This window comes from Sipha flava, unplaced genomic scaffold, assembly GCF_003268045.1.
Source record: "Sipha flava isolate LNK unplaced genomic scaffold, YSA_version1 50_pilon_pilon, whole genome shotgun sequence".
NCBI classification, from domain to species: domain Eukaryota; kingdom Metazoa; phylum Arthropoda; class Insecta; order Hemiptera; family Aphididae; genus Sipha; species Sipha flava.
In genome coordinates, this window is record NW_020273428.1 from 635,455 (window position 1) to 659,414 (window position 23,960).

The 23,960-nt window shown below is 27.1% G+C and overlaps 4 protein-coding genes across 5 annotated transcripts; 2 read left to right on the forward strand and 2 right to left on the reverse strand.

Annotated features, from left to right (window-relative positions):
• Window positions 1-102: 102 nt before the first annotated feature.
• Window positions 103-5,168, forward strand: LOC112690529 (porphobilinogen deaminase). Its single transcript, XM_025564564.1, has 4 exons — window positions 103-225; window positions 288-799; window positions 3,791-4,125; window positions 4,567-5,168. The coding sequence occupies exons 2-4, from the start codon at window positions 403-405 to the stop codon at window positions 4,972-4,974; spliced, it is 1,140 nt and encodes a 379-aa protein (XP_025420349.1). The 5' UTR covers window positions 103-225; window positions 288-402; the 3' UTR covers window positions 4,975-5,168.
• A 6,220-nt stretch (window positions 5,169-11,388) lies between these two features.
• On the reverse strand, window positions 11,389-13,933 carry LOC112690549 (60S ribosomal protein L30). Its single transcript, XM_025564584.1, has 3 exons — window positions 13,754-13,933; window positions 11,885-12,030; window positions 11,389-11,617 (listed from the first exon to the last, which is right to left on the reverse strand). The coding sequence occupies exons 1-3, from the start codon at window positions 13,772-13,774 to the stop codon at window positions 11,437-11,439; spliced, it is 348 nt and encodes a 115-aa protein (XP_025420369.1). The 5' UTR covers window positions 13,775-13,933; the 3' UTR covers window positions 11,389-11,436.
• A 193-nt stretch (window positions 13,934-14,126) lies between these two features.
• LOC112690548 (YTH domain-containing family protein 1) lies at window positions 14,127-17,846 on the forward strand. Of its 2 annotated transcripts, none has more exons than XM_025564582.1 (6): window positions 14,127-14,704; window positions 14,816-14,840; window positions 15,085-15,167; window positions 15,887-17,010; window positions 17,074-17,407; window positions 17,478-17,846. In XM_025564582.1, the coding sequence occupies exons 1-6, from the start codon at window positions 14,681-14,683 to the stop codon at window positions 17,793-17,795; spliced, it is 1,908 nt and encodes a 635-aa protein (XP_025420367.1). In that variant the 5' UTR covers window positions 14,127-14,680; the 3' UTR covers window positions 17,796-17,846. The 2 variants fall into 2 exon arrangements, with proteins under 2 accessions (XP_025420367.1, XP_025420368.1); XM_025564583.1 differs by having other exon boundaries at window positions 14,128-14,732.
• A 4,208-nt stretch (window positions 17,847-22,054) lies between these two features.
• Window positions 22,055-23,521, reverse strand: LOC112690563 (U4/U6.U5 small nuclear ribonucleoprotein 27 kDa protein-like). The gene is made up of 2 exons (XM_025564596.1): window positions 23,356-23,521; window positions 22,055-22,734 (listed from the first exon to the last, which is right to left on the reverse strand). Exon 2 carries the CDS (start codon window positions 22,724-22,726, stop codon window positions 22,145-22,147), a length of 582 nt encoding a protein of 193 aa, XP_025420381.1. The 5' UTR covers window positions 22,727-22,734; window positions 23,356-23,521; the 3' UTR covers window positions 22,055-22,144.
• Window positions 23,522-23,960: the final 439 nt, after the last annotated feature.

Sequence of the window (23,960 nt, forward strand, 5' to 3'; positions counted from 1 at the left end):
GGGCACAATGTGACCAACGGGCAAGAGGTAGTCGAAATCACTACTGTTGGAACACTGAGGGAAATGGCATTGATAAGTAATCACCTTTCAAAAGTTCCCCCTTTCGATTATTCCTTTCTAAAAACTAAAATTACAATGATATAAATTACTATTTAACATTTCCATTACGTAATGTGGCCTCAGTTGTGCCGTTCACAATTCGAATGTCATTAAAACAATCTACTAGTGAGTAAAGTAGATATTATTGTATGTAAATTTTTTGACCAATATTATAATTATTATTTCAGGAACCATGATCTAGTACATAATTGTCATCAACAATCAGTATTTCTTTTTAATGATAAATCTATTGCAGTGTCAATAATTTATCACCTTTATTATAGTTTTTAACATTATTTGATCATGGACCAAGGAACCTGTAAAACAGTTATTCGTGTTGGTTCACGTAAAAGTGAACTAGCATTAATTCAGACCAAATTTGTTATTAACCAGTTAAAAGAATTAAATCCGGAAATAGAATTTGAAATAGTTTCCATGACTACTATGGGTGACAGAGTGCTGGACAAACCTTTACCAAAAATTGGAGAAAAAAGTTTATTCACCAAGGATCTTGAAGTTGCATTATTGAGTGGTACTGTCGACTTTGTTGTGCATTCATTGAAAGACTTACCTACTGTGATGGAAATTGGAACAACCATTGGAGCAATTCTTAAACGAGATGATCCTAGAGATGCACTTGTACTTCGAGACGATTGTAAACAATTTCAACTGGATTCATTACCTTCTAAGAGTTTGATTGGTGAGTTATTAAATAACTATTAAACTAAATTGTTAATAAATTACTCTTATTAGCGAAGTATAAATATATTCAATACTTATTAACTGCTTACAATTATCTATAAAAAATGATAAATAGAAATCATATGAAACAATTATAAACAGAGCATGCATTTTAGTTTCATTACAATTTTGGTAGTAATGTGCAGAAAAAATTTAAAATTATGTACATCTGTCATATTTTAGATTTTAGAATTAGGTACTTTAATAGATGTATAATTTATTTCATCCATAGGTTTTTAACAATGATATAATTATTTATTTTATTACTTGTTCTTGTATAATTGATTATGGTATTATGATATTATTTAAATGTTTAAGTTACTAGATCATAGGTTAGCATGATATTATTTTTATATTTAATTTAATAATCTTAATTAATGTGATTTATTAATATAATTGACCAATTGACTAACAATGAATAGACAATAGTTATATATCTATAAGAAATGCAATTTTAAATCAGAATTTCATTGCTTTTACTATAATGAAATAACAAAAAAGTACGAACATTGCATATCTTAGTTATTATACCAATATTTGATAATAATAAACTCAAAAAATGTAACAGTTTTTTAATTTACCATGTAGAAAAAGGTCATTTACAATAAATGTATTTACTTTATTACATGTAGTTATGAAATTCAATTGTAATAATATGTAAATAGTAATATTAATATAATATTCTTACAGAACTATAAATTAAAACTAAAAACTATAGTTTAAATATTTATAGCTTTATTTCAAATAAAAAAAATTAGAAATAAGTAAGGATAAATATCCTTTTTTATTTTAGGTAATAACCTAAATTATACATGTTTAATCTAAGTTTGATTTTGTACTATAAGAATTTTTTAAAAAAACTGCTTAACTTATTCAAACTATTTTGTATTTACATAAGCAGGTATGCATTTTTTATCTATATAATACTAAATAATAAAAACAAATAAAAATGTATAGAATAATTCATAAATTTGCATTTATTTTTATTTTTGAATAACAAATTACTTTTAAATATTGAACTATTAATATAATTCTGATTGTAGAGGGGGAAAGAAATTAACATTCACTTTTAATTTTCCTTCACCTTCATCTGTTTTAAACAATTATTCTCCTTACCAGTCTTATCCTTTCTTATAGTTGAATTTGTTATTAAGTTAATAACTTTCATTTTTAGTTACAGAACATAAAAGAAATGAAAGGAGAAAAATATAGAATATAAAATATAAAAATAAATATAAAATATATAAACACTTCCTATTATATTTTTCACGTATGATGTTATTTTTTCTAAAGTATTAGTAATCTTATTAAAATGTACTATAAATTACTTAACATTTTCATATTTTAATCTTAATAGCTGGACAATTATTTGAATAATTAGTTAATGGTAAGTACTAAGTGCTGATTATCTGGGATGCTTTTAATAATTTTTCAAATATACATGATACACTTTTAATATAAAAGGTGATTTATGATGATAACCGATCTATTGACTAAACATCTAATTTAATTAATTTCTCTGTAATTAATTTTAAATCTTACTATAGTATATAATTTATACCAAGTTATATCAACCTAGGTATAATATATTTTATTTTAATGTAATGTCCAAATACTAGTAAGAGTATTATCATCTTAATACTTGTATTGTTTTATTTATCTTGTGATACTCAAGTGTTTATTTATCTGCTAAATTAATTAACTTAAATTGTTCAAATAATTTTTAAGTATATTGAATTAACTATATAATAATATAATTTTGTATAGATGATACTAAAATATATATATATAATAATACTTTGATCAACTAATATTATGTCTGATTTTATAATATATTTTAGATTTAGATTTGCATATTGGATAATTAAAAATTAGATTAAGAATAATTAAAATGCATAATACTTAAAACAACATATTTTTGTCTATACTCCTACTTACAGTATATATTGCACGCTAAGAATTTAATAGATTTTTCGTAAAAAAATATACTAAAAAAAATTTCTGCAAATAGTAAAATATCATGTTGTTAATGATATTAATATTTTTTGAGGAAGGTCAATATTTGTAATATAAATGTTTCTCCATTAATACAGCCATGTATTGTTATAGCTTCTAGTATTTGCATTTTAAATGTAATTAAAATATATCATTGTATAATGTACCATTAAACATAAATTTAAGTACTGAAAGAGAGGCACTAGGGGCATTAAGAGACACATTTGTGACACATTAGTATTTGCACCATCTGTATTTACAGTTGAACTAATTCCTTAGATTTTGTTATTGTATTTACAAAACATATTACAATATTTCGATTGAAGTTTGAAAGTATTAAAATATTACCATTATAAGTTATGTGGTAATATACTATTAATATTATTTATATAGTTTTCAAGAAATAATTCGAAATAATTTAAAAGCAGTGACATATATAGGGGGGGGGGGGGGCTAGTGGGCTACAGCCCCCTCTGAAATTTTTTAAAAAAACTATAAAATTATTTTAAACGTTTATTATATTTTAATGATGCTTTATGCTGATTTAGAATTTGTGTCCATCATCAAATTGAGACATTCTGTTAATGAAATGTAGATAAGTACCTACTGTGTCTTGTTAGTAATTCTTAGATAGCAGTGGTAATTTAACTCTGTCTATAGTAGCCCCTCTTGAAAATATTATCAGTATACGCCACTGAATGAAGGTCATCCTTAAAATTCAATATAAGAAATTATAAATATGAAATATATTAAAATCTGATTATGTAATATTAAGTTTAAATAAACTCACTATTTATACAACTTAATAGCATTTAAATTATTTAATTAAGAAAAGTCGTATAAAATGTAATTATTATATTACTAATATATTTATGATATTTAATATTTCTCATCTTATTCACTGTACAGTATTTACACATTTTTCTGAAGGATATATTTTGTATTTTGTTTGTAGGAACTAGTTCTTTACGACGAACAGCTCAATTAAAAAGGAAATTTTCTAATATTCAAGTATCTGATGTGCGTGGAAATTTAAATACAAGATTAAAAAAATTAGACGATGATAGTCAAACTATTGGAAAAAATTCAAATACGAATTATAGTGGTATAATTTTAGCCTTGGCTGGTATTCGAAGAATGGGATGGGAAAAACGAGTATCGCAAATAATTGACTCAGATGTTATGCTTTATGCTGTGGGCCAAGGAGCTTTAGCAGTTGAATGTCGTATCGGAGATGAATTTATTCTTGAAATGCTTGAGCCATTACATCACTATGAAACAGTCCTACAGGTAAAAAATTTAATTTTATCTTTTTAACTTAAAAAACCTAAAAACATTCTTTGTACATAAATATATTAATTAAATTGTTATTAATATGAATTTGAGGCACTCTAAATTCTTAATTTTAATTTATTACCTAGCTACTTTTTAGTTTAATATATAAAAATATGCACATACAAGCAATTCCGGGCCCTAGTTATAATCTATGGTATTTTCAGGACAGCTGGCATTACAACTACTGTTTTATTGATAATGTTTAATGCTTGCATGATATGCGATTGTGAATGGTCAATGTGATAACTAAATTGTTTAAATTATATTTAAAAAAATTGTTTACTCTAAACCATAGTTTGTTCTTAAAAAGAAAAAGATAACAAATAGTTTTACTGTCTTAATGACTCATTTATTAACAAATTGTTATAATTTTAACATTTTTTTGTTTGTCCTTAGGTTGTTGCTGAAAGAGGGTTTCTTACACGTTTAGGCGGAGGGTGCAGTGCTCCAGTTGGTATAAGATCTACTGTGTGTTTGAGAAAAAATGCAATATTTTTGGATGGTGCTGTTTGGAGTCTTGATGGTTCAGAAGAATTGAAATATTCATCTTCTGCAGAGTTGGCTGATAAAAAAGTTATACAGAGTCATATTGATCAATATAGAGGTGAAGATGGTGAACCACCTAAGAAATGTCCTTACAAACAACCCAGGCAATTTGTAGGCGTTACACCAGGAAAAATTAGTTATTTAGATCTGGACATAGCTTTAAAATTGGGTACTGAGTTGGCAGAAAATTTAATTAATCAAGGTGCTCTTGATATAATGAATGCAGCAAAAGATACAATTCATTCTGCCATTAAATAACTATTTTATTTATTAAGTAAATATGAATTATCTTTGTTGTTATTCTTAGGGGATGTTTAGTTTTGGTGGTTTCTGTTGATTCTTGTTATTTATTGTTTTGTCCTTATCTTTTTATTTGAATAACTATCTCCCCCCCGTTGAATTATAATGCTATTCTATATTGATTAATTAAATATAAAACTATTTACCATAAATTACCATTTTTTTTTTTTATTGCTTTATTTACTTATGTATACACATTTATACTTACTAATATATGTATAAAATAATATATGTTCACTATTTTTCATACATTTGTAAAATCTTAACTTAAGAAGTTCTAAAAGAAATCAAAACTAATGACATGTATGGTGCATTATACTATTACTAATATTAGTCTACTTAACCTTTTAAAAAGTTAAATATGAATTGACAATAATTATAAAAACAAGTTAGTTAATGGAGATTTGTGACAAAATTAGCAATCCGATTTTCTAGTTATTGGTTGTATAATAAATTAGTTACTGGATTATCGTATTCAATAGCACACATTCTATAGCCATTGTCTTCTCCCTTCTCACTTTCTCTTAATTCTTCCTCCTAGTTCATCCTCAATCATAAGAATAGTTCAAAATCCACCGCCTCTTTTTTGTTGGCCCTCCCATTTCTTCTACAATTAATATTTATTCAATCATCTTCAATACCTTGATTAGCGTACAATTCTTATCTGATAATAGAAATCTTAACTGTTAATCCCTTTCTATCAATTCTCATATTCTCTATTGTCTTCTTTATTGCTGGCTCCCTTATAATAATAATAATGTACAATATGTCCCTTAAATTATTATAAAATAACTTAAATTAAAAAACAGTAGTAGTAAGTACATTGTTAAAGTGAAAGTTATAAGTTAGAAAACCCAATTATTGAAAATGTTAAATAGCAATTGATTATAGATTACTTTTAAATAATAATTATTAAGTTGAGATAGCCTTTTGATAAATAATTGATAAAATACAAGAACCTAACTATATTTATTATACAACCGACAATTTTATTCTTCGTGAAGTTTTTCAAGTTAAGGTTTATGTCAAAATTATATAATTAACATATTGGTTCTTCAAGGTGAGTTAGCGCGATTGGTTGTTTTTTGTTATTGAGTATGCCGTATAATGTATTATGCAGTACAAAGTTCTAATGTGTTATATTAATTCCAGTATATTTTATTAAGTTAAAATAAATTTTATACAATTTTCATCATGTCAGATGATAAACTAATATATTCAGAATGTAATATAGTAGGATATTATTATTGTCTAGGACTAAATTAACAGGTTATATAATGTTAGACGAAAATGACCAAGAATACAAAGAAAAAAAATGGACCTGTAAAAATTGCAAATCTAAATAGTCTGAATCACCTAACTAATAAAGATAAAAACAACATAGAATCGCTGGCATCATTGCTTCAATTTATGAGTGATAAATTTGATAAATTTTAATACCACAGTAATAAGAATTTTAAATAAAATGAAGCAGCTCAGAGAACAGAACATACAATCTGAAAAAAAAAATGATAAACTTGCAATGGAATCATAGACATACATTTTGTTTAATGTTGGGGGGGCTATAATAATTCAATGTAAAATAACCCGCAGGGGCTTCGCCCTACACCCTCTTCTCATGCACAAGTAAAACTTATTACTATTAAAAAAATAGATATGTTTAAATTGTATTAAAAAAAAAAACACTAAAAAAAGTATATTTAAAAATAATTAATATTTTATTTTAATAACAAATATCTAGTCGTATCAGCAAAAATATTCAAAATATCATAGTTTTTTATATTTTTCACTGAACTTTAGCCAAATTTTTATTTTTTTTCATTGCATTGAAAATTCTTTCACAAGTAACCGAACTAATTGGTATTGTTAGTGCTATTGTAGTTTTTTATTATTTTTTATTTTACGATTTTCAAAAAAACCAACAGATAATTATAAAAACAACGAATAACATTTCTAACAAAGTTTCGATTTTGGGGGAAGCTATTCAAATATTAGGGGGGCTAATTTACTATTTTGTACTCAGAAATCAGGTAATATTCTCTTTTAAATACACATTCTCGGTTTATTAAAAGTTGGGAAACACTCCCCCCCCCGGGTTTATGACAATCGTTATTAAGCGGACCTTATATATTTTATTTTTGGTATATATTTCTAAATATATGATCTTTATAAAACAGTTTTTTTTATATCGATACCATAAAAAATGAGCTCATAATATATAAAATAAAAAGGTAAAATCGTTCACATACACCTCAAACTACGGTGTTTTATATTTGAGATACAATTTTTTTTTTTAAAAATAAGTTCTGTAAAGTATTAAAAATACAAATAATAAAATTATATATATGTATTTCATTAGATTTATATTATTATCCCATTAAACGTATTGATAGGTAACTTACAGCCTATAGAATAATAAATTAATTCATGTTTTACTATCTTTAATGTTAATATTTAATTGGGTAAATTGAAACGTTTCATGTTCTTTGTTTATCATCATGACATTATTCATTACTAATCCTTCCGAAAAAATATTTTATGGTTCATAAAAATTAAAATATATAGGTAATCATAATTTTTTAAATATTATGAAGTCGGCAAATTTAAACAGTTGCCCCACCCTTTCAAAGGTGAAATAATGTCCATGGATATACGTGCAATGAGTATCGTTTAAAACCATGATTGAATTAAATTCACTATATACATATGTAAGTATTGTTTTTATAGCAACCATAGCGAATCCGATTTCTTGTAGTGGGAGATAATGGTTGATATTATTAGGCGGCGATTATTGACTGCATCTTTTAGTGGACAATATTTCTTTTTGGCGGTCCTGTGTTTTTACAATTGTAAATTAACCCGCCAACTACAAAAAATGTATAGCCAGCCGGCTCTATATAGATTATCACTGCTAATCGCATTTAACGTTTATAAATTAGCAATTTCAAACACATAATTTAAAAATTTTAGCCGAGATTATATTAAAAATTAATGTTTCCATGTAGTTTTAATAAAAATTAATCAATTTTGTACAACTGAATCAAAACACTTTTGGAAGACCATATCATTTTTACGGTATATTTTTGGTAACCCAAAAAAAATTATTGAACTTGAAACCCGTATGTTGTATTGTTCGAAATACACTTTTATATGTTATTCGATAATCGCAGACATCAGAAAAATAACTATATGAAAAACTATTAAAGCGCGAAAAACTAAGGAAATCACTGTTGGTTTTTTTTTTTTTTTTAAATTTCACCGTTAAATTTTATGTTAATGACTACTTCAAATTAATTGGAAAAAAATAGTTACTAAACCCCCAACTACATAAAAAAAATATTGATATTGTAAAATATAACGTATTTGTTCATTCTTATAACATTAACTTTGTTTTTTGTAAGACTATTAGAGGTCTAAAGTGCGACAGAAACATCTGGAGCTGTATGTGGGCTAACTACAAGTGACGGATTTATAGGATCAAGTATTCAATTTCATAGAACTATTTGTTCCATTCAAAAAAATATTTTAATTTTAGTTTAAATATTTATTTCAAATGTGATTAAATAATGAAAATATGTGTAATCAACTCGCAACTATTATTTAATTGAATACAATAAATTCCAATTTTCTTTCCGTAGAAGTTTATAGTTCATATATTTGAGCATAAATTCCAACTTTTAGTTAAAATTTAAAAAAAAAACACACCATTGGCGTATTGTAGTGAACAGAACAGGGGTCAGGTTCTGAACCGTAAATATGTTGGACTCACAAAGTCAATAAAAAGTTAGTTTAAAAGTAATATTTATTATAACACATAAAATATAAACATCAGTATAAAAAATGATTAAGTAAATTTGAGGAAAGAACATAAAAGTCTGCCCGAGAAGTGTTTGAACACTAGAGCTGGCGACGATGTGTGGCGCGCGTGCTTCACGACCAGTTAGTATTAGAGGCCGACTTCAGGTAACTTAGTCTCTTCTAAAACTATTAAGACTAACAGTAGTCGTATTTACATGAAACAGTGAACGCTGTTTTACCCTCCTTACACATGCATACGAGACTAGGATACGGATGGTTAACCTAACCTAATAGTTTTAGACTGCCAAATAATAGTTGCTAAGGACACCTAAGAATAGGTCATGTCTATTAGAACATGTGTAGATAACTCATATGATATAGGTCGGTTTACTAGTGTTCAGGCTCTGGTGGCTGAGGGGGCACAAATTTTTAAAACATGAGGCCTATTTTTATAGATATGAACAATAAAAATACATTTAAAACTCAAATAAAAACACGTACATTGTACTATTCTATACTGAAACTGTCGGTAGGTAATGAGTACAGATCGCATGAATTTTCGTTGGTGGCACATTCCGCTGGGGAAGGGGCAGCGCCCACTCCCGTAACCACGCCAATGAAACACACTGGTGGAATATGCTTAAATTAATACTAATCTCGAAGATGAATAGGACACAGAAGGGAAACTTAAGAACCTCCTTGTGATGTATTTAATTATGTGACTACGCAGGACGCCTCCCCACCTAAAAATTGATTTATGTTTGTAAAACAGAAATCAATTCTTTACAATTTAGTTTTACAATGTTAACAGAATTGTTTACAATACAAAGACATTATTACAGGTTTACAATTTAACAGTGGGCTTAAATGGATTTAAAATTTTACAAAATAATAATATTACAAATAATAGATAATTATGTGATAAAATGTTTTTATGATTACATAATGGTTACAATAAAATGTGGTTAATATGTTTACAATATTATTATTTCCGTAAAAGAAATATTACAATAATTATTTCCATAATGGGAAATATTACAATAAAATGTGATTAATTAATTTAGTGTTAGTTTAAAATAGGTTAGTGTCACATTTTTTTTTATCAAAAAAATTTTTTTTTTAGATACATATATACATATATTGGTTAGTATTATTTAGTGCAATTACATAATATATTCAATAGGTGCATTATATTTGATAATTTTTTTTTTTATTTGATTTTTACTCATTCTTTTTTTTTAAAATTTTTATAATTTAATATTAAATATATACTCTACCATTCCTCTTCCAATTCCTTTCGTTCGGCATCCATATCGCTTGAATATGAATCCCTAAACCGTCTAATTTTTATCCGCGCCTCACTTATCAACTTTTCCTTAATTTCGTTAGTATTATCAAATGATATAATTTCGGAGGTATTTGATAATGGATTATGGTTGCTGTTCCTACTTCCTTCCTACCCTCTCTGTAATAAGCTTCCATGTTAAAAGTAATAAGTAGGTTATAGAGTATACTTAATTATCAATATTTATGTATTTAATTTTTTTTTTATGAATTAATTTATGTATTATTATTATCTCTTTGTTTACACATTTTATTTTTGTTAACAATTTTAAATAACTTATTTGGTTTTATCTTTTTTATTAAATAATTAAAAATACATTTTGTATATATAATATCTGTTACTGGGTCGTGATAATACGTCACTTCATGTTTCTTTTCACACAAAATGTCGTGGGTCTCTTTTAAATTCAACATCCTCCCATTTTTAAGCACATACCCTATACTCTCTGAATATAACAATTTGTTGTTGTTTGTATCTATTAATTTTAAACTAAAAATATTGTCATTATTATCATCATAAGTGCTTATATTTAAAAATTTCTTAATCCCTGGTATTCCAAGCTTTTTAAATATTATAACATCCATTGTTCCACTCCAGGTGACAATTAATGGTTGAGTATTATCGAAAAACAAGTATTTTGAGATGAACGCCGATCCGAAACTTATTTCCCCCGGGTGACTGATACTAATATCAATCTGCCCCAATAAAGGTTTCAACACGTCCTGTTTCTTTCGGAAAATTCCTCTCAAATATGGTTTTAAAGTGTTCAAGTTCTTGTTGAACATCCTCACCTTATTGTCTCCTGTTAATATAATTGGTCTCCCTTGCATCTTAACTGGTCTATATTTGTCTAGACTATATCACATTGACCCCAATACAAGTAGTAAGTCCATCTTATTAATGTCGACAAGTTCAAAATCAATAATTACGAACTTATTTGGGAACTGAATATTACAATAATATTAATTATCAATTATAAATTTTCTCTCTTTTTTATAACCCTGATTACTAAAATTAATGATTTTATTATTTTTTATATTTTATTTTATTATTATATATTTTATCTTGGTAATGGTGATCCTATTACATTATAAACAGCTTCGAATATCTCTGTCTACGACTAGGTACTGGTGTGGAAATATCTACAATGGTTCTTCCCAATGCGATTAAATTTAAATTAAATACGCAGGACGCGACAGTTTAATGTGTGTAAAAAAAAAAAAAATATATATTCACGTCATGAGAAAATATTTATTAAAAATCAAAATACACAATCATTATTGGTTTGATTGGTCAGTAGGTATGGTTTTGATAATATCTGAATCACCTGGGTCGGTGATAGACAAAGTCGCAACCCTGAAATATTTACCACAGGCTGTACCTAATTCAATGTTGTTACCAGAATATTGGAAAACGTCAGTCTTGGATAACATTGCGTAGTATTCAATCTCAGATACTCTGAAAAATAATAATATAATTAATATATTCTAAAGTGAACAACAATTGTCATATAGGTGATTGATTTTACCTGGTTTACCTAAATCTTAGGTTTCAACCACCCATATTACTTAACTAGTCAATATACCAAATCATTAGAAAGAAGAACAAGATATTTAAATGTTTGAAAATCTTGGTCTACATTGAGACTACTCCATAGGTAAACCCCAGTCGGAAATTTAATATTTAATACCATAAGAAACGGGGTTTCCTACTTCTCAGTCTCACCTTAATGGAGATGTATTGTTGGCAATGATGACCAGCTTAGATTTTCCTTGTCTTAAAGTTTTCAAAGACTGCTTCAAGCCAAGAACACATTTTCCAGACTTCATGACAAGAGCCAACTTGGTGTTGATACTTTCTAAAGCCTTTTTCTAAACATATAAAAATAATAATAGAAAATTAATACTACTTCTAATAATATAGTTTATTAACAGCTCATTTACATATTAATAAATTGTTTAGATATAATTTATAAATACTTAAATAAGTAGATCAATGTGAGGAGACAGGGTGCAACAGATTAAGTGTTAATAATTGGCCCTCCATTATTACTCCTGTGCTATTATAGTAATACATTAAACCCATGGATATTCACTAATTTAAATTATAAAATTATGTAAAGTTTTATTTGAATAGTAGAGTTCACTTTTGCATTTTAAGTGAATTTTTTTACTACACTATCAACTTTTTTCTTCTTATAGTAGTGAAAAAGCTCTAGTTAGTTGCTATAGATTATAATCTTTTATGACATTGAATTAGTTATTTGATAAGAACAATAAAATTGAAATTTGGATTATAATAAATAAGGAGATAATTTAATGCAGGAAAAAAAATTACAAGTAAATTGATATAGTTATGTATTTATAAATTATCTTAATTTTTATTACAAAATAAACATATCATAACCCTAGATAAAAATATGATATATAGAATCGTTTAATATTTTTATTAATATTATACTATATCATACATTCTTAAATTAATGAGGACTTTTATCCGGTTAACCAATATGTAATTTTTTTTTTTTAAGGTTTGAATAAATAATTACATAAAATCTTGCATACCCAGAAAAAAATTGAAATTACAGTCTTTATTATTTTTAATTTCCTATATTTCAGTAACATGATTTAGTTAACTAAATTGGGTAATCAATAATAAAAAATTAAAACAGTCTTGATCTAACATTAAATTACTAAAACATAACTTTATTGGAATTATAATTTAATTTTTGACGTCCATACAGTATAAGCAATGCAACTAAAATTGATTAAGTACTTATCACTTTCCATCAGGGCTGGACTGGCCAGATGATATCGAGAATATCCCAGTAGGCCGCTTTTACTCGTTAGGATATTCTTTTTTTAAAATGTAATGATTTAGGCTCATTAAGTTGATAGACAGATACATTTTCTAATGCAATTAAGTCTATGATTAAATAAACTGTATTTTAATTCTTAATAATAATATTATATGTTTAAATTTTCAAAATAATGTACATTATTTTTATATAAAAATATACATGATTAGGGTTGTTTTTACACCTTTGGTATATTTAAGTGGGCTGTTCTTTTTTATTTTCCCAGTATAAATTTCCGACCCAGCTTTTCACTAATAGGATTTACAAGTGGGAAACACAATATATACATTTCAGTGCCAAAATTGGAGCAATCAAAATGTCATACATAATTCATCAGGTACAAGCTTCCAGAATAACAACTTACAGCTCATTTCGAACAGGATTCTCGTATTCTTACAGTCAATTTAGCTGTCCTCAATTGCAATATTTTACACACGTAGAATAATATGATGCATAAAAATGGTAGATGAAAAAAATATACTAAAAAATGATTAATATTGAAGACATTAAAATCAAGCATGTTAACAAAAAAGTTTTGAGACAATCTTTGATCTCAAAGGTATAAACGAAGAAAATTATTTGTTGTTTTAAAAAAATAATCAACTTCCCAAAAAGAAATACTATCAAAAAATGCATTTGATCCACACTAACATGTATTAACCTAAAGATCACACGTGGTTATACGTGCGGCATACATAAATCGAGCACAGAGTCGACGGTCTAATAAGTTAACGTACCTGTTTCTTTCCAGCGGCCATTGCTTACAAATTGCGGATAATACGAAAGAAAAATTATTAAGTTGAGGTATCTGGATGTTAAAAGGTGGATGTCCGTACGGCAGTGATTAACCAAACGGCAAAATCGGAAGACGTACGCATACGAAAGAGAATGGTTGACGGTGCACAAATCGAAAACTTGTCGGTATCGGGTGGTGGGGAGAAGCCGTGTTGCGCCGTCAATGCCGATAAGTACCGAACGAACTGCGGTCGCGGTAACCATGTAGACATGATTGCGAGCTCGCGGTAACCAAACACTGGTACTAAAAACCGCGCAGAGTGACCAGGCGCAGCGAGATTTCTCAAGATTTACGTTATCGTATAAACTTTGACGTTTTCTTGCGCGGGCTTCTCGTTCAACGGTGATCTTATAATTTTTGATTGTTTTTTTTCGTTCTAACCGATACAACGTACAAGACTCGATTACTTCCGAGAAATTATCGATGAATTCATAAATATTTCAAGCACAGATATGTGTGTTGTTCTTTTATCACCCTTTTTTTAATTAATAAATTATCGTCGTTTCCCGTATACTTACTCCGAAATTTTAACCCGCGACGACGCGCACTCTGCTGACAACAACAACGCCTCCCGCCACCCGCCGCTTCCACTTATCTATAGTTTTATTTTTTTATTATTATTATTTTTATTACTATTATTATTATATTGTTTATTTACTATTTTCATTCCTTGGGATTCATGCTTGTACATTATCTGTGCGTTGCTGCTGCGACCATTTTTCCGGCTCACAGTTCCGCCATTGTTTTGATCTAGACGTCAGGAGTATTTCGGGATTTTACCTGCTAAGAGTTTAATCAATGTGTTTATGGTAGTCGAACACATTAGCTTTCCGAATAGGTACGATTGCAGTGGCGTTACACAGTCGTTATGTCAGCCGGCGTTTCTGAACAGGTGAAATATAACCATTATTCTTACATAGGTACTGACTGTTACAATTGGTACAATTTATAATATTTCGATATTATTTTGTATTTATTTGTCATGTTCTATGTACTCGTTCAGCGCGTCAAGGGACAAGGAAACCAAGGTGATTATACGTTTTTTTCTTTCAACATTTTATTGTTCTCATACCTCATTTGTGCAGTACAACTTTCATAAACATTTTTCTATAATTATACTTTAATCTATAATCTTATACCTTTTCATTTTATAATCATTAGGCAAATATATTTATTGAAGACTTGAGTAATAAACTTTACTAGATAATGTTACTGAACATTTTTAAGAAAAATGAAAATACAGTTAGTTTAATTTTGTTTGTTGTCCAACAGTTAATGGACAAAAAGATCATAGCAAAGTAAAGGAGCCTGGACATTTCGAAACTGTTTGGCATCCACAAATTCAACAACAATCAGTAAGTCATTATTTTAAAAATTCTTTCTTATCCTTGTGCTTGCTCCTATATTATTCAGTTGGTAAATGAGAATGGACTAAACTAGATAGCCATTTTGATCAGAAAATATATTTCCTTACAGTACTTAAGAGATCATTCATTTAACTTTATTTATTTGTACAATAGATAGATAAATAATCCATAAATGCAAAAATAGTTATTTTTTAATTTGCTTACATTTTTGGTTGTTAATTATATTTTTTCCATCATCTTGTTATCTTGTTATCTTTATTGATAGGTAGTTCTTGTCGTAGTGATTTTCAGTTATAATTATTTATATATAACTAATTTGACATTTGACATTTTTTACTATTTTCAAAGTTTATAAATATATAGCTTATACTTATTAGTACTTTATAAAGTGATCGTAATGAACATTTGTAGAAGCTTCATTTTTTAAAGCCTTTTTGAGCATACCAAATGATGACATTAGCTAATTATTATTAAGCATAATTAGGAATAATGGAACCAAATTAAAAGCCATTTAACCAACATAGTTAATGAAGATACCCATTATATGTTTTTTTAATTTAATAATTGTCTATTATCTTAGGAAAAAAAATATGATCTTATTATTAATTTAATTGTAATACATTTAATGTGAAATATATATTATTGGTTATAAATTAAAATTAAACTAAAGTTTGTATTATTTGTGAACAGTTTTTTAATCATTACAGGGTTATAATAATGCTATGACTCCTGAACAATATTATCAGTATCAAAATGCTGCTCCATATCAATATCCTACTGCAACTGCATATAATGTGGCTGATCGATCATGGACTAATGCACCTGGAGCCGTAACATATATTGGAGGATATTTGCCTACTCCAGAGGCTTATAGTCAACCAAATGTTTATAATACTCAATATAATCATCCTACTCCTAACCCAGGTTATCACAACTATTACATTGCTCAAAAGCCATTTGAAGGATATTATAGGACTGGTGAACAGATATATGGAGTTCCTGTAAATGAACAAATAAAAGCCATTGAACAAGACGTGCAAGCATTAAATGTAAATGATTATAGAGATAATAATAGCTTTCAACAGAAAAAAATGTCATGGGCGTCGGTTGCCAAACAACCTGTCAAACCTATGACATCATTAACATCTGTAACAAAAAAAAAAGGTCCATGCATACCTTCATCACGTATGGTTTCTGGTAAAAATGATGGTCACTGGGAAACAAAAACTGTAGCTAAACCACCTCCACCTCCAGTAATACAGGTTCAAGTTCCAATTGTTCAAGCTCCTGTTGTAGAATCAAAACCTCAAAACTGGAGTGATCATAGAAATGCTCCTCCATCATATAATCCCTCTATGACAGAAATACCTACACATATACCTCCTCCTGACCATATTAGACATATACCTCCTCCACCCATAATCATGTCATCACCTCCACCACCACAACCATCACAACCACAAGTTATAACTTCTCCAAAAGAGGAAAAGCCTAAAGGCAAAATAATTGATGAATTAAAAATGAAGAATCATTACAATCCAGTTGAATATTCTAATCCACCTGAAGGATCAAGATTTTTTATCATTAAATCTTATTCTGAAGATGATATACATCGCTCAATTAAATATGAAATTTGGTGTTCTACAGATCATGGTAATAGACGGCTAGATCAAGCATTTAGTTCATCAGAAAAAAAGAAAATATTTCTTTTGTACTCTGTTAATGGATCTGGTCATTTTTGTGGTGTGGCAGAAATGATATCAGCTGTTGATTATAATTCTTCTAGTTCAGTGTGGTGTCAAGATAAATGGAAAGGACAATTTGGTGTTAGGTAATTTCTTTTAAATATTTCATGCATAATTCATTATTAATTTTAATGTTGTATAATTTATAGGTGGGTATATGTAAAAGATGTGCCCAACAACCAACTAAGACATATACGTTTGGAAAATAATGAAAACAGATCTGTGACTCATTCTAGAGACACACAAGAGGTTCCTTATAATCAGGGTGTACAAGTATTAAGAATTATACACTCATATAAACATGAAACCTCAATTTTCGATGACTTCCAACATTATGAAAATTTGCAAAAATTAGAAGATAGCAAAAAAAGTGCAGCTCCCTTTCCTCCATCTTCGCATTCTTCTATCAACAAGCGTAATAAAAGTGGACCTATTCAATTTTCAAGTGATAATCGATCATCTCATCACAACTATTATAACAAAGTTTGTTAATTTTATTTTAGGTACTTATGATGTAATATATTAACTTAAAAAAATGTTTTTTCTTGTGTAGGATTGGGAAAATAAGCAAAAAGATACTAAATTTGATGATAGAGAAAATTCTCGTCATTCTCATAAATCTGAAAACTTCATTCATAGCCATCGATCAAGAACTGATAACCCTAGAGGACGTAATGATAATTATAGTAAAGAAGACAACTTCAGAGAAAAAAACGAATATCACAAAAATAATCGTAATGATCAACACCATCAAAATTGGGATGAAAATTACAGGGGTAGGAATAATTACATTAGAGGACGCAGAGGTAGAAGTGGGTCGTCTGTTTATGTTAATAGTAATTTAAAGCAAACTCCTCGTGGTAGTGAATAAAATGAAAGATTTTATTTTGTTACCAGGTTAAATATAAAAAGGATTGTAGAATTGTTCACAGTGTTAATTCCTACGTTCCTAAACTATTTCTTTGTGAAAAAAAAATTTTATTTTTTTTTAAATTTTTTTTACATAAATCAATGGACTAGATTTTATTCAGCTATATTTATTGTTGACAATTTTAATATCAATTAATAGTATCTGGGGTCATTTACTTACTCCTATCTTAATTAATTGTTTAATGATAAATTTTGTATATCAATAAAATAAATAATTATTCAAATTAAATTTAGTTTTTTTGTTTTTATTATAATTTTATAATAAAATCTTGGTCCCATGTTTAATAGTTTTTGTTTTCAATTATGTCCATTGATTAAGTACACATTATTATGTATATTTAGTCGATGACTCAACTATATTTTACAGACTTAATATGGTATGAAAGTAATATTTATTTGAATAACCATTAGTTCATGAAAATTAAGAATTATATTTGTTATTAATTGATTGATAGATATTTCTTGAATCAATATTTTTGTTCTTTGGTACAATGAAATATTTAAAATCTTTTCAATCATTTTTTCTTACTTTTTGTTGTTCATTTTAAGATGCGTATGAGTTTTTTATAAATGGAAATATCAATTGTGAGTTATTTTTAGCTACAATTACCGAAGTGTCATGATAATTGTTAATGCGTTTAAAATAATTATAATTGCTGGATATACAAACATCTGAATAGTGTTCGTGTAATTTAACAGTAATTGTATGAAAACTGTTTTATTCAATGTCTTCTATACTATTTTAAAAATTAAGAAAATATTTTTTAGTTTCTGAATTATCTTATTTGTCTACATTTTGGTTGTATTTATAATTAAAGTAGTTAATTTAACTATATTAGGTGTCCACATATACAGTAAAACTCGCCTAAGAAATTTTTCATCAGTCCCTAGACATTTCCTATAGTGGTAATGTAAAAACTACTTGATAAGACCCTCGGTTATTCTCTATTTACTTGGATGAGACGCTCTTATGTTCAACAGATTATGATTAAAAGCAGTAACTGTATATACAAAAATTGAAATTTTACTTGTTTATTGGTGCTTATTGTATTTATCTTTTTTTATCTTACTACTTACAGTATCTTAAAGATTAGATCAGCGGTTCCCAAACTTTTATTTCTGTGGTGCCTTTTTTTTGGACCCCATTTAGCCACGGTGCCCAGCTGTGAATAACATTTAAGATAGAACAAAAAAAAAAAAACTTATTAATTATTAATTTTATTAAAATTTAACTTAAGTATAAATCAATGCATTTTTAAACTTAAAAAATAATTAAATAAAAATTATTGTTATTATGATTATAATTATATAAAAATATAAGTATAAAATGAGAGTATCTGAATATACAATAGAAAATATAACATTATTTACTATAAAGTTTTTACAAAAACAATAAGGAAAAACAATTTCATACATTTTAAACTATTTGTTATGAACTGTAGACCGCAATACCCTTAGAAAGTGGTCATCGTGCCCCCAGGGCACCACGGTGCACAGTTTGGGAACCGCTAGACTAGATACATATTTCATTGTATTATGAGGTTTAAGACAATCAAGAAGATCCAGACAATCCAGTATCAACTCCTACAATTACTGCTGATTTATAATATCTATCTTTAATTCGAAAAGTATTGTACTCCGTAGAAAATGCCAAAAAAATGTTGGGTTATGTAAACAAAATCGGAAATGTTCTTGAAACGCATTGTCAGAATTTTAAGCAAACAAAAATAGATATTTCATTTAATATGTAATAAAATATAAAAATAATATTAATAAAAATACATATGTATATTGATAAATGTATGTAATTATTTTTTAATTAAATTCAATAGTAAAAAAAGATATGCAATTATAATTTATAAATGTATTATATGTTAAATTATGTTCTAAAAAAAATAAACTTTATAATTCAATCACTTTTTTTCAATTCCCGCGTAAGACGTGGTCCTTTAAATTGTTTTAAGCAAATTTTACTGTAAATATATAAAATATGTTTTATTTTATCTGTAGAAATGTTAAATGATTTTAGTATATACATATTGCAGAGTTTTAAATTTACTTACCTTTTCAAAACCACTAAATATATATATAAACAACTTTATTAATATATAAATAAAAATAAATTATATTAAGATTTTTTTCTATTGTAATTTTATTTGAAAGCTAACTTTTCATACTATGATTAAAAAATAAAACTGTCAAAGTTGGTATAATTAAATATGTATGTGGAATATCATACAATTAAAACTTGAAAGTCCATATTTAATTTATAGAAAAAATATTTATTAATATTATTTGAGACAAAATTATTTATATTTTTGTGTAGACTTCTGATATAAAACTTATAATTTACTAACTGCACTGTTAAGAATTATAAATTTATAAAAAAATATAAAAATTATTTTCAAACAACCAAAAGTTTGTTTTACATAGAATATATTTTTGCACAATAAAAAAAGAAAAATAAGGGAAAGGCAAAGGAAAAGAAGTAAGACTTTTTTGCACATTTTTTTTTTTTTAACAGAAATATTCAAAATTACTCAAAATACAGTACTTACCACAATGCTGTAAATAATCTACAATCATGATACCTAGTAGGATAGGTATTACCTTTTTTTTTTTTTCAGTTTTGAATCGACGGCGACACGGGAATTGCTTTCGCATTACTTCCATGACGTCACCATAGTTTATTGACAAAGACAATTTTATACATAGGTGAATCCCATCCTCAAGCGTACGCTACTGATTTACAAAAAAAAAAAAAACTTAAGAATGGGATTCGCGGCCGCCCTACAATTTTTTTTTTTTCGTTTGGACGATGTGGACACCAACGGGTTTGCCTCCGTTTCCGGTGTGGTTCGTGGTTCCTCCGTCCGTAGTGCCAAACACGGGAGGGTGGGTTATAGATCGGAGAGACAGTACCTGGCCGGTCTCGTCTCAACCCCTTGACCTGTTAAGATGCGCCCTCCATGTTGTAGTTCAGATCCGTGGTACGGTTTCCCTGTCCCTCTCGTCCTCCGCCTTCCTCTGGATGATGCTGGAAAGCATGTTCAGGCACGCGGGTTGGTAGATTAGGTAGGTTAGGTACTACCTACCAACCTCTTGATTTCCATTTTTTTTTTTTTTTGTGTTATAGATGATATAATAATTTTCTTTATGGTTTTTATTGAACAGATTTGGTAAATTTAATAACAATTGATGTTATTGTGTTAAATACATGGGTACTTGAAACAGTACTCTCAATATTTTTGTTACAGTTACCTAATATTAAAATAGTTTTTAATTTGAAACATACAGGTAATAAATATGTCTAGAAAAATGTTGAATTAATTTCCTTAAATACAAACCCATTTAGACTGCTCATTTATCACATATGTCCTAAAGATAAAATATTGTTTAAAAAACAATAATAATTGAAAGCACAATAGGTTACATAAATATTTTATAATATTTTTAAATCTTATCAAATATTAAATTTTATATTTTTACTAATCAAATTGCATTGAAAAAGTATTTTTGTCATTTGATTTATCTCTCAACACACATTTATCATACCACTGTATGGTTAAAAAATAATGGTGTAATATGATGATTTTAGTATAATTTTTTTAATATAATATCAATTATTATTAAAACAAAGAGTATGTAAGTATGTATTATATAATATTCAAAAAATAGTTTTTGGTTTGGTTAAATTAATTTCTGTTTTATTAAAGATTTTAGTAAATATTTGATTTAATTAAATAAACAAATTACTAAAAATAGTTAAGATCTTCATTATTAAAAGAAATCTTTAAAAATGTCTTTACATAATTAAATAGTTCAATGAATATAAACCAATCTGATTTATAATTCGATATATTATATTGTTATGTATAGAGAAGTATTTTATTCTAATTAACTTTATAAATATTTAAACGATCTGTTTAAATTTTCAAGGTTATCAATATCAAAATGAAATTCCACCTTATGTGTAAGATTATATGGTGTTTAAGATACACTATCATTACAATTTTTTAAGCTTTGTTTAGATATTTATATTCAACAAAATTGTGATTCAACTTAATGTTGTAGTTATAAGATTATTAATTGCGATGTATTTAGGTAAGTTAGATTAATTTGCAATTGTATTATTTAACATATCAATTATAAAAAAAAAAAAAACACTAAAAATAATAGAAAAATGTATAATGCAGCTGATTAATATTATATATAATAATATAATTTGTCAAATTTAGATACAATTGTTTATATTAAAGTAACGTAATAAATAAGCTATACAAGAGTTACTTAAGCTACAAAGTCTAGAGGCCTATTAAATCCACCTTTACGATTCATATACTGTCGATATTTCCGTTTAAGTATCACATGAACATCACCAACATTATTACCATCAACTTCTTTACCTTGAGTAGAGTCAAAGTTACAAAAACCCATAATTTTCATCATTTCCTGTTCTTCTGCTGTTTTACCACGTAAATCTTCTTCGGTAATTTTAGGAGCTGTGTGTTGAACTGATCTAATAATTTTTTTATCTTTTTTTATTGGTGTTCTTGACCTTGATCTTCGCAAATCACGATTTCTAGAACGACGACGCTCTCTATCTCTAGAATGACGTCTTACAGGTGATCTTGATCGTGAATGACGAGGACGGGAACGACTTCTTTTTCTAACATCACGTCTAGATCGTGGAGAACTTCGTGAACGACCACGACGAGGGCTTCTTGACTTTTCGCGTGGTTCACGCCTTATCCTTGGCGATGAACTGTGAGACCTACCCCTACGTGTTCTAGTTACACTATTAGAACGGTCACGATGTTTATCTTTAGAACGGTCATGTCCTTTATCTTTATAACGTTCACGATCCCTCATATTTTATTCTGTAACAAAAAATAATATGAGTATTGATGAATAACTACAAAATCATATAATGTAAGATCAGTCCTTTAGATTAAAGAATTAGATATTTTCTGCTCTAAAGCAAAAATTGTATTGTCACTCTTTATTTAGAAGCCATTACAAATTGGAATAATATGTTGTACTGATTCATAGTCATAGTGAGGTAATGGAGCTAATATGATAATAGTAATGATACATAATAATTATCTTTGTCTATTTTGTCGATATTTATCTACCACTTACATTTCTTTAAAATCATGTCATACTAAAGCAATGCATGACTTTCTTGTACCTAAGAAACAGACTAGTATAAAACATTATGGTACAAATAGATATTATTTTTGTAATAAACTAAGTCAAAAATATATTAGAAACAATGACCTACAGAAGAGCCCATTCATTTCAAAATGTATAGGTACTTATTCCATAAGAAGACATTTTTATTATTTGTGATATTTTTTTTACTTATTTTTTAAGTTGTTATTGCAAAATTAATAAATCCGATTAAAATAGGGTTATGCTAACACTGGATTAAAATGAACTATGTAATTACTATGAATTTAAGTAATGAAAATAACAAAATAATAATTTGACGAACTTACAAAACGAAAATACGTCGATCTATGTACACCCTTAAATCAATTTGTTTGGATCAATATATAATTGTAGGTGTTTTTAAATTTTAATAATTTTCACTACTTTATTAAAATATTCTAACACAAACAGAAACAATTGTAGTAGATTTTTGTTATTTATTATTGTTATCGAGATCAAGCAGCAGAATGAAAACAGTCAACTGATAACAGAATAACAGTGTCGACGTTAAAAAATCTAAAACTATTTGGCATTTACGTATATTATTTTATACTGTTACTTAAATTGTATATCATTAAAATTTGAGAGTAATATTCTTACTCTGTGTGGTAAACTGTGACTTTTTTCAATAGCTATAGCAGTTTTTATAGTTACTGAAAAATTAACAATAATTGCTTCATGTATTATGCTAACATCTTAATATGACAATATTAATTATTTAACAATAAAATAATATTATAGCAATACAGATATCTATTATATAAACTAATATTTATATATATTTGTGTATAGCAGTGAGTGATATTTTTATTTTTTATTTTTAATAGAAAAAGACAATCTATACACATAATTTGCACAAGCCTTTGTGATAACGATAATATACAATATGAAA